Source organism: Penaeus chinensis, chromosome 1 (genome assembly GCF_019202785.1).
Source record: "Penaeus chinensis breed Huanghai No. 1 chromosome 1, ASM1920278v2, whole genome shotgun sequence".
NCBI classification, from domain to species: domain Eukaryota; kingdom Metazoa; phylum Arthropoda; class Malacostraca; order Decapoda; family Penaeidae; genus Penaeus; species Penaeus chinensis.
The window spans coordinates 32,538,878-32,551,377 of NC_061819.1; the positions used below are offsets into that span (position 1 = coordinate 32,538,878).

Below are 12,500 nucleotides of genomic sequence, written 5' to 3' on the forward strand. Positions count from 1 at the left end.
AAAGAGAAAGAGAAAGAGAAAGAGAAAGAGAAAGAGAAAGAGAAAGAGAAAGAGAAAGAAAAAGAGAAAGAGAAAAAGAAAGAGAAAGAGAGAGAGAGAGAGACTTCGACCGTGGGAGAGGACGAGTGAGTCTAATGAGAAAACAGGGGGAGGAAACGGAGGATGGCTGAGGTGACGGAGGAGGGGGAAAGGGGGTGAGGGGGCGTTCCGTTTCCCGTCCCACTCACGCCTTCCCTCGCCATCCTTTCGTAATATTTCAACTTGCTTGGCACTTGACATGCTCGAAAGAGAGAGAGAGAGAGAGAGAGAGAGAGAGAGAGAGAGAGAGAGAGAGAGAGAGAGAGAGAGAGAGAGAGAGAGAGAGAGAGAGAGAGAGAGAGAGAGAGAAGAGCAACTGATGCCACGTGGCACTACTCATCAAAGAAGAAGCAAGACGGGAACCTGAAGACAAGAGAAGAATCGAGGGATCGCGAGGGCGGGTGTCGGCCGCGCCTCTCTCCCCTCGGAACCTCACACCTTCCGACAGCCCCAACCCCCCGTCGGGCCGACCTCCCCCTCCCCCCCACCTCTTTCTCGCTCCCTCTCAAACGGCAACCACGAGCATCAGTCACCGAGTTTGCGGTGCTGTACCAAACTCAAAAAATAAAAAAATAAAAAAAAACAGTTGGGTTAGACTGCGGCATCCGCTTGTACCCCAAATACCCACCAAATGGCAAAATGACGCAAGAGGGAGGGTGCAAGATCACCACCGCACAGCCCCACGATCGCGGAACAAAGTTCACCAATCGGAAATTCCGACATCGAGGAAAGGTGAGACGGGACAGAAACACGAATGGAAACCCACAGAGGTAGACGGAAGGTGGAAGGGTGATGCAAAGAAAAAACGAATGACTCACATAATGCACAGATCGATGGCTGGACAGGGAACATCAAACAAGAACACAGCCACTGCTTGGACAGAGTGACTTCGCTGTTACGAAACCCTAACCTTGCAACAACATTCTGCACCAAACCAACATATCCACAGCTCTGCCAAGGATCTCCGCATACCCACGAAATCCCAGCTTAACCGGGACAAAATGACATTGAAGCGCAACTGCGCGTGTATGTGTATGAGTGTGCGTGTGTGTGCGTGAGTGTGTAGGGAGGGAGGGAGAAGAAGAGGGAGAGGTAGAAAGAAAAAGAAAGTGAGAAAGAGAGGAGAAAAAGACAGCGAAAGGGAGCAAGGAAGCAAGAGAAAGAGATAGAGAGTAAAAATAATCATTATTTCTTGTTCGTTTGCTTGTTTTTACGGAAACCAACACAAACGCAATAGCGAAACATCAAAGAAAAGCAACGTGCCCCGATCCGCGGCCCGCTGATCCGCGACAGGACGACAGCTGGCCGCTATGCCCAGGATATGCCCCGCCCCCCAGATCGCGCGGCGGTGCGGCGTTCGCGAGAGGCGCCCCCGCGTACCCGACGAGGACCACACCGCTGCAGGTTGACTCACGCGATGCCTCACGCCGCCGAGGGAGTTCTCACCGCGGTTATACAAGGGTTCGTCAGCACCGCGTCGGATGTGCCCCGCGCGCGCGGGGTGAGTCCGCGGGGTTTCCGGCAACGCACAGCAATACCCTCGGCTGCACACGCACAGTAATCGCCTATTTATAGCACAGACGACTCTTGATCGTGATCTCGATATTCAACATTTACTTTCCACTTTCCCCGTAGTTCTCTTCTTCTTCTTCTTCTTCTTCTTCTTCTTCTTCTTCTTCTTCTTCTTCTTCTTCTTCTTCTTCTTCTTCTTCTTCTTCTTCTTCTTCTTCTTCTTCCTCTTCTCCTTCTTCCTCTTCTCCTTCTTCCTCTTCTCCTTCTTCCTCTTCTCCTTCTTCCTCTTCTCCTTCTTCCTCTTCTCCTTCTTCTTCTTCGTCTCCTCCTTCGTCTTCCTATTCTACCCCTACTCCACCTCCGCTACTCGTCACATCGTTATCCCCGCGAGTCTAAGCCCGCCACTGCGCAGCCCTCCGCCCGCCAAGTGGACGGAGCCCCGCGCCCACTGGTTCCTTCAGGGCGGGCATCACAAAAGCAGGAGAGCAGACGATGGCGTGGGCGGGGGAGCTGCTTGAGCTCAGATACACGTGCACAGACCAGTCTCAATCACTTTCGCTGTGCTTGCATGCACGCACTGTCCGATCCCTCCACAAAAAAAAAAAAAACATGGCAGAAATTCATCCCGGTTTCCATAAAAAAAAATGAAATCATAGTCCATTCATCTATAGAAAGGATTTGTACATCACAGAATTCCACGTAAACAAAAATGCAGACACTGATCATCTATACACATTAGTATATTACATGTGTATGTATGTCTGTCTGTGAGTGCATGCATGCATGAGTAAGCGTTTGTGTGCATGTGATGTATGTACGAATATATGTATGTACGTATGAATATATGTATGTACGTATGCATATATACATGTACGTATACATGTATGTATGTACGTATGCATATATGTATGTACGTATTCATATATGTATGTACGTGTGCATGTATGTATGAATATATGTATATATGAATGTATGTACGTATGTTTGTATGTATCTATGAATGAATATGTGTATTTTATATGTATTAAGATATGTATGTATGAATATATGTATGGATGTATGGATGTATGATATATGTATATATGAATGTATGCAAGTATGATGTATGTTTGTATGTTTGTATGTATGTATGTATGAATATATGCATGTATGTATGTATGTATGTATCTATGTATGTATGTATGTATGTATGTATGATATATGTATATATGAATGTATGCAAGTATGATGTATATTTGTGTGTATGTATGTATGTATGAACATATGCATGTATGTATGTATGTATGTATGTATGTATGTATGTATGTATGTATGTATGTATGTATGCATGTATGTATGTATGTATGTATGTATGTATGTATGTATGTATGTATGCATGTATGCATGTATGCATGTATCCATGTATGTATGTATACACATGCAAGCATTCATGTATGTGTATGTGTATATGTATGCATATGCATATCCGTATGCGTATGTATATGTATGAGTATGTGAATGCATATGTGTATGTGTAAGTGTATGTGTATGTGTATGTGTATGTATAAGTATAAGTATAAGTATAAGTATAAGCATCTGTATATGTATATGTATATGTACAGTCTATTGTATATGTATATGCATATGTATATACATGTATAGATATGTATATGTACATGCAGATGCATTATATATGTATGTATATATATGTATGTATATGTGTATATATATGTGTATATATATATGTATATATACACACTTTTATGCGTACATAATGTTAATGTATATACATATACATATATAAATATGTATAAATATATTTATATATACATATATATGCGTATATATACATATATATGCGTATATATGCGTATATATACATATATATCCGTATATATATACATATATATGCGTATATATACATATATATAAGTATATATACATATATATACGTATATATACATATATATATACATATATATATATACGTATACATACATATATATACGTATATATTTATATATATATTAATATATATATATATATATATATATACACATGCATATACACATGTGTACATATATATATACATATACAGTATATATATCCTTGTATACATGTATGCATATATATATATGCATATATACATAAATATACATATAAAAAATATACATATATATTTGTATATGTGTATATGTGTCTTTGATGTTTATATATATACATATTTATATATCTATATCTATATCTATATATGCATATATCTATATTCACAATATATGTATATGTATGTATGTATATAAGTATAAAAATGTGTATAAATAAGTACATACATATATATTCGAACAAAAAACCAAAGACACGTAACGTATAAACACCCACAAAAGCAAACACTGCTACAGCACATAATGGATATACATGTATATAACATGTATATAACTTTGGAAAATCAAACACGAAAACTCTCGCCCACACCCACTGGGACACACATCGCCGCACTTCTTCCACGCCGTCCTTCCTGCACCACGAGACGCGCGGGACTGATCCGTGTGACCCTCAGGCCTCGCTCGCCGCCGCCACCGGGCCCCTCCCCCTCGCCGCCGACGTCACTGCCACCGACTAGATCACTTGTACTGCTAAGCATTTCGCGTCCATCCATCTCGCTGCATGTAGTTCGTGGGGTGTTGTTCAGAGTAGACGATGCACATGACTCTAAACAAAGGCTAAGTCAGTATTCTAAATAAGTGCTTAGTCAAGTGTTCTAAATAAATGCCGGGTCAGTTTTCTAAATAAATACTAAGTCAGTTTTCGAAATAAATACTAATTCTGTGTTTGAATCTAGTTTTTTATGTATTCGTAGTTCGTTAGATAAGCAGAACATCCCCGTGAACGGAAAGCCATCAGCTGATCCCTCCATCTCACTGCTTCTGCTCGCCAATTCATAAATAAATCCCAAGCGCGTCTTTTTCATCCCTTCATATCTATCTTTATGCGAATCGGCCTCTTCGTTCTCCCATCAGCAAGGCGGAAAATAGTGCAGAACGATTGCAGTGATTAATTTCCGTTCTATAAAAAACGAAAACTTGCCAACAGGATATCCAGTGATGTTACGCCACAAACGAGGGAAAGAAAGTCAATGTTCTACAAGAACTATCATAAAAAAAACTTCCCTATCATTACTATGATTACCCGTGTCATTATTATCATAATTTTCCTCCTCATCATCATTATCAGTTTTTATTACCATTGTAATGACTTCTATAATATCAATTACATTATCACTATTACTCTCGTTATCATTGAATGCGCCCGCTTACTGCTCGTCCTTCCTGCTGCCGCTTGGAACTTTATTTATTCATTTCAAACTCCAAAAGACAAGAATTTTACCAATATCTAAAAGTAATTACTAAAATATAGAATTCAATATTAGTCGCTACGGTAATACTAATTGCATGGAAAGTACCAAACATAATATTATCATGATAATGATAATAATTGAAGATGAAGATGAAGATGATAGATGACAAAAGCTGATGATAGTCATGATAATATATACAATTCTGGCTGCCTTTCGTTCGTTCCTACGTCACGCCGGCGTATTCATATTCCAAGCGACTGCGAGTTGTAGTCGTTTCATTTTGATGTAAAATGGGGGCAATAGTTGATAACTGAAAACAAATATTAAATGATAGGCACAAACTCACACTCACACTCACACTCACACTCACACTCGCACTCACACTCACACTCACACGGGGCCTAAACAGGAAAGGGGAGGGAGGGGAAGAACCACAAAACAGCAAAGAGAGATGGGGCAGGGGAAGGGGATGGGGAAGGGGAAGGGGAAGGGGAAGGGGAAGGGGGAAGGGGGAAGGGGGAAGGGGGAGGGGGGAGGGGGAAGGGGGAAGGGGAAGGGGAAGGGGGAAGAGGGAAGGGGGAAGGGGAAAGGGGAAGGGTGGAGGGGGAAGGGGGAAGGGGGAAGGGGGAAGGGGGAAGGGGGAAGGGAAAGGGGGAAGGGGAAAGGGGAAGGGTGGAGGGGGAGGGGGGAGGAAAGGGAAGGGGAAGGTGAAAGAGGGATCGTGGAGGTGAGAAGTACCTATTTATTTTTTTCTTCCACTGAACTGCCACGTGTCCTGCTAGTAACAATAACAATAACAATAACAATAATAATAACAATAATAATAATAATAATAATAATAATAATAATAATAATAATAATAACAATAACAATTACAATAACAATAACAAAACAGCAACAACAATAATAATAATAATAATAATAATAATAATAATAATAATAATAATAATATCAAATAAAAGCATCACAAAATAAAAATTAAGCCCACCATCTACATCATCATCATCATCATCATCATCTTTATTATTCGTTTTGTTTTTGGTGCTGCTGTTTTTATTATCATTATCATTATTAATATTTCTTCGTCACTGTATCTTTATTCCCATAACATAATAATAATAAAATTAATGTCTAGCAATCATGATTAAAAACAGTAACAAAGAAATAATAACAATAACTGCCATTAATGTTATTTCTTATCATTTATCATCATTATTATTCTAATCATTATCCTCTTCTTCTCCATCTATAGTATCATCGTCATCATCATCACGTTATCGTTATCCTCTACCATCATTACCAGGATCACTATTATAGTCATTATTATTTTTATCATGAATACTATCATTATGATCAATATTATATTTACCATTGTTATTAATTACCATTACTATTAGCATTTTCATTATTATCATGATCATTATCTTCATTATCATGAACATCATCTTCTTTATCATGATCATTATCTTCATTATCATGATCATTATCTTCATTATCATGATCATCATCTTCATTATCATGATCATCATCTTTATCATGATCATTATCTTCATTATCAGGATCATTATCTTTATCATGATCATTATCTTCATTATCAGGATCATCATCTTCATTATCATGATCATCTTAATTATCATGAACATTACCTTCATTATCATGATCATTATCTTCTTTATCATGATCATTATCTTCTTTATCATGATCATTATCTTCCTTATCATGATCATTATCTTCCTTATCATGATCATTATCTTCATTATCATGATCATTATCTCCATTATCATTACTATTATCATTATCATGTTCAATATTACTAATATTATACGGTCATCACCATTACAAAAACTATAACAATAACAACGTCAGCAAGAGCATCGTGTCCTTCGTGCCCTCCCACGGGCTTGCAGGTCAACGTGCCAAGCGTTTCATCATAATCTAATGTGAACTTCAGCGTCACCTCCGACAGGGAAGGCGTGGCTCTGTTACATGAATAGGCTTCAATTCTCCGGAAGCTACGTCACAACATGCCAATGGCGACGCCGCGCGAATCCTCGAAACCGGATACCTGCATCAAATAAACTGTTATGGAGGTTTGGGCGTAATATCACCAATTATAGAGGCCCCGTTTGTTTACATTCGCTCCGAGGGGAATGCGGCGGCCGAGTCACTGGACCAGGAATCGCAGGTGGGCGTCGACCATGCCAGGGAGAGAAGTGCTCGCATCGGGGGAGCGGTGCTACTACAACTACCCCTCCTCCGGCCGCTTTAGTTCCGGCGCTGGGCCTCCAAAAGCGGGGTTCCAATTAGAAGTAAAGTGTTCGTGATGCCCGCCCTTCCCCATACGCACGTCTCAAAGGGGAACAAACCGATTGCCCTTTCGCTCTACTGCTTCTTCGGGGCAAGAAGCAGCAATAATGCGAAAAGGCCCTAGGCATATTCGTTTTTCCTTTCGCTGTTTTACTCACAACAGGTCTCCAAACACACAAAGCTCTCGGAAAATCAGCCACATGTTCCGCCTCCACACAGACGACCTAAATGATGTTGCCAGAAAGCCGAATAACATGTACAGTGATCAAAACCTTTCTACTGGAAGTCACAAAATAAACAGCAACATCGTCGGGGAAATCTTCGTCTACTTAAAAGAAGAAAAAAAAAACTTTCTCAAAAGAAGCAAAAAGGTCCCGCGAACGTAAACCACTCCCGCGAACAAATACTTGAAAACGACGTCTATCGTAAGGTTTCTCGACGCAAAAAAAAAGGAAATCGCGCGCCAATAAAAGCACAGGAACAAACGCGAAAGCAACAAAAACAAAATTGACGTAGACCTTGTCACCTCTTCCCTTTGGTACACACACACACACACACACACAAACATACACACACACACACACACACACACACATACACACACACATGTACACGCACAGTCTTTTTCACCATAATTAAAAGAATTTCTGGTATGCAATAAAAAATCAGTATGACGATGTTATTTTTTTGTTGTTGTTGTTGTTGTTGATGATGATATGAAGTGATGATGATGTGATGTGATGGTGATGGTGATGATGGTGATGATGATGATGATGATGATGATGATGATGATGATGATGATGATGATGATGATGATGATGATGATGATGACGATGACAATGACGATGACAATGACGATGACGATGATGACGATGATGACGACGACGACGACGACGACGGTGACGGTGACGGTAACGACGACGACGACGACGACGACGACGACGACGACGACGACGAAGACGACGACGACGACGACCATCGTGCGTGCGTCCCCCCCCCCCCCCCCCCCCGCCCCCGAATCGATGGCGAAGAGCAGCAGGAAGAGCAACGGGAACCCCGCACAATAGCAACCCCCTCCCCCTCCCCCTCCCCCTCCCCCTCCCCCTCCCCCTCCCCCGTGCCCCTCCTTAGGGACGAGCTGAGGCCGCAGTCTCTCGGGGCCACTTCTAGGTCTCTTCTAAATCCAATCAATAAGCTATTTTGTTTCCCGTCGAGCAGCCGGGGCCGATCCGGGTCACGGCCTACTACCCCCCCTCCCCCCCTCCCCGTCGCCTCCGCCAGACACTCACTTCAGGAGGAGAGGGGCTGAGACCTGCCGTGGCGTTCGCGTCTTTAGCCCTGAATTCCCGAAGGACCCTGCGTTGTACTGCCTTTGCAATATCGTCTCTTTACGGACACAAAGGCGGTAGCTTCATCAACACTATTAAGGGAAGTACGTGGTGCATGCTGTAGACGTGGGTATGTTATCCGCATACACACACAACTACACACGTGCATACATACTGCTGGATGTTTATGTTTATGTTTGTTTAATTTTCTATCTATAACTACATACATATATATCTACATATAAATATCTACCGATACATCTATAAATATAATGTATTTTCTGCACGTATGTCTGTGGCGCCGCTCACCGCTATCAGGGGCGCAAGCGTAATGGCAGCTCCTGTGCCTGAATGTGAGCAAAAATCCGGAGGTGTTTCTGGGATGCAGACTCCAGGGTGAGAGGGTTTACTTGCCAGTTCCTCGATGGATCAAATGCTACTCTATCACGCATGGTTGATATAATTTCCGTGCGTCAACACTGGTAAACATCGACGGGTCTGTGATTTGCATTACACGTTCAACATGGCATTGTTATTTCAATGCAAAACCGTTTACTCATGAGGTACATAGTCTCATATGCAAAAATGAAAGGATTTATACGTACATTGTATACATATATCTATGCATGTAGATTTGCTTAACAATGATCAAACTAGAAGACAGAAATGAATAATGAAGGAAAAGTGTACTAAGGCCATCCGGACGTAAAATACCTCTAATCAAAAACAAATACTTTACTTACCGTCCCGGGGAACAGTCTAGGACTCACTGGACAACAAACAATGCGATCTTTACCTGAAAAGACAAAGTAATAGAAGTTGAAAATATGCAACCTGCATAACTCGGTCAAAATATATAAAGACATATCAAAAAGATATTTGTATTTATGCTCTCCCTCCCAAGCGAAAGCTCCAATTCCGAAGGAACGCCAGAGTTCTAGCTGTCCGCTAAGAGGCTTCAGAAGCCTCGAGGCAACAAGAGAGATCGCACGCATTTCCAGCCGCTGCCTCTACCACAGAGTGGGTTCAAACACGTAACCTAAGCTAAGAAATGAAAGGCTAGAATCAGACCAAAAAGCCTTGTCAAATAACTAAAATATTCATACCGTGCGCACACGTACGTGTACATACACATACACATGTATTTGCACATGTACATACATTTTCATATGCATATACATATGCACATGCACATGCACGCACACGTGCGCGCCGCGCGCGCGCGCGCATACATACATACATACATACATACATACATACATACATACATACATACATACATACATACATACATACACACACCCACACACACACACACACACACACACACACACACACACACACACACACACACACACACACACACACACACACACACACACACACACACTCACACACACGTATGCGTAGAATACGAAGTCTTGTTCAGTATTATTTAATCTATCTGATGAGGCTGTCCGGCAAGGGTTTTTTTTCAATGTGTCAGAGACCAGCAGCCTTTGTATTGTTTACTTACGACCCGAAAATATCAATTCGTAGTAATGTCAGCGCAAATCAGAATAACTACGAAATGGGGCGGGTGGCATTTTTATCTTATACTGAAACTATACAATTACATCTTCCTTCTCTGCAAACTCGCCGCGTATCGCATTTTGAGTAGCACTGGTCTAGATCCTGTTCATTCAACCCGAAGCATCTCGAGCACAGAAACATCAGAAAAACAGTACCAGCTATTTAGAAGATGTAGATACCCCAGATTATGCAAGAGCTACAGAGCAAGGTGATCTATCCGTAATACGATCATAGGGCTGGAATAGACAGAAGAACTGCAAAGGAACACAAGGTCAACCGCTGGACAGCCTCAAGAGAGGGTTTCTGCCTTGTGAAAGCACGGGAATAGGAACCACTAGATTGCGTGCTATGCCTTTGAAACGCTATCCTAGATAACTTGGTTCTATATATGAACTGTTTTTTAAGCTTCAATGCAGGACAACATGCAGTGGCACCTAGCTTACTCCACCGTTAACATGTCGACACTTTCTTTGCTTTCCCGCCGCCGCCCCCGGCCCCGAGGGCGCCAGCCCCTCCGGCCCAGTAGGCACGGCGAGTCACTGGCGTACGTGTGAAAGTGTTCCGGCGGCACGAGCGTGTCTGGAGAAACGTACATCTGCCGCTTTTCACTTTCCGAATGGACAGGTGTTAGCAGAAAGCGAAAGGCAATATAAGAGAAGCACCATGCTTAGTTCTCGTGAGCGAAAACAAAACAAAGAGGAAAATGCTGGCGCCCTGTAAAACATAAGCCATCCGAAAAGCACTGGCACAATGCTTTTTCCTAGTTCGTAATCCTGGAATGATGAAAGCTTTTGCAGTCCACCTGGCGGAAAAGCAGATTTCAAACTGAAGCAGCACTTGTTACACTAAAATGATATAAAAATTGCAATAAAATGGCATATTTATTATTTCAGTATAACGCAGTGAAATTGTGCTATATCAGCTGCTTGTCAATGAGCACTCTGTATTATCCGAATTTAGCTGGTCATATATTAATATAATACATAGGTCTAGTGGACACAGCACAGTTGACCCAAGTCCAATCTTAAGCGTGAGGGAGTCAGAAGCGCCCGAGGACGGTGAAGTCCGAAGTGCAGCAGAGCAGCTCTTCGGGCCAGACCCACGGAGCGAGCCTAGCGTCAGTGCCAGTAGCAGCATCGCGGGGCAGCAGTAGCTAAGCTCACCGTTCATGTCTCTCTCCTGCATATCCATCATGAAGGTGATGTAGAATTCATCGTCATCGCTCTCGTCGTCCTCCTCATTTTCTGGTTCTATCGAAATGTCTTCCTCCAACTCCTTCTCGTCGGAGTAGCAGTCGCTGTGGATATCTGGCACCGTTGCGGGAGGCTCGGAGCTGGCGCGGCCTCGACGGGCGTCCTCCTCGAGCACCCGCAGGTGCGTGAGGGAGCCGACCAGCGACGCCACGGACGACGGGTCGTGAATTGTCATCTTGCGGCTAACCGCCTTCCGCACGTCGCCCAGCAGGCTACTCATCGACATCTTGCGTCCAGTCGCCATCTTTCGAGTAGGCAGGTGGCGAGTCTAGCACAAAAACCGAAGAATCAGGATGGGCCTCACGTTGAGATGCTCTCGCACACAAACACGGTGTCCTCTGGCCCATCGGAACCTCAAGCTCCAAGTCTCGCTCGCTAGCGACTGCTGTCGGCTGTCTGTCTCTTCGACCTGCTTTTCCGCAAAGGTTAACGGGAAATAAACAGTAAAAGAAGACATGATAACCACCTTTCCTCCCTACGTCCGTTCCACACTCCATCCATCCATCCATCCATCCATCCATCCCTCTCTCTCTCTCTCTCTCTCTCTCTTCTCTCTCTCTCTCTCTCTCTCTCTCTCTCTCTCTCTCTCTCTCTCTCTCTCTCTCTCTCTCTCTCTCTCTCTCTCTCTCTCTCCTTCTCTCCTTCTCTCCTTCTCTCCTTCTCTCCTTCTCTCCTTCCCTCCTTCCCTCCTTCTCTCCTTCTCTCCTTCTCTCCTTCTCTCCTTCTCTCCTTCTCTCCTTCTCTCCTTCCCTCCTTCCCTCCTTCCCTCCTTCCCTCCTTCCCTCCTTCCCTCCTTCTCTCCTTCTCTCCTTCTCTCCTTCCCTCCTTCCCTCCTTCCCTCCTTCCCTCCTTCCCTCCTTCCTGTCCGTCCCCCCGTCCCTGTCTCCGCCCCTGTCTCCGCCCCTGTCTCCGCCCCTGTCTCCGTCCCTGTCTCCGTCCCTGTCTCCGCCCCTGTCTCCGTCCCTGTCTCTGTCCCTGTCTCCGTCCCCGTCCCCGTCCCCGTCCCCGTCCCCGTCCCCGTCCCCGTCCCCGTCCCCGTCCCCGTCCCCGTCCCCGTCCCCTGCCCCGTCCCCGTCCCCGTCCCCGTCCCTGCCCCGTCCCCGTCCCTGCCCCCGT

At 43.6% G+C, this 12,500-nt stretch overlaps 1 protein-coding gene across 6 annotated transcripts in view; it reads right to left on the bottom strand.

Annotated features, from left to right (window-relative positions):
* The window catches only part of LOC125028450, a 31,798-nt gene that overhangs the window by 17,909 nt on the left and 1,389 nt on the right, over positions 1–12,500 (bottom strand). For 3 of the 6 annotated variants that reach the window (XM_047617857.1, XM_047617851.1, XM_047617852.1), the window contains exon 2: positions 11,295–11,793. In XM_047617857.1, the coding sequence (XP_047473813.1) occupies positions 11,295–11,628 (334 nt within the window). In that variant the 5' untranslated portion in view covers positions 11,629–11,793. Of the gene's footprint in view, positions 1–11,294; positions 11,919–12,500 lie in introns of those variants that run through there. The other 3 variants (XM_047617856.1, XM_047617853.1, XM_047617855.1) reach the window with 2 other exon arrangements.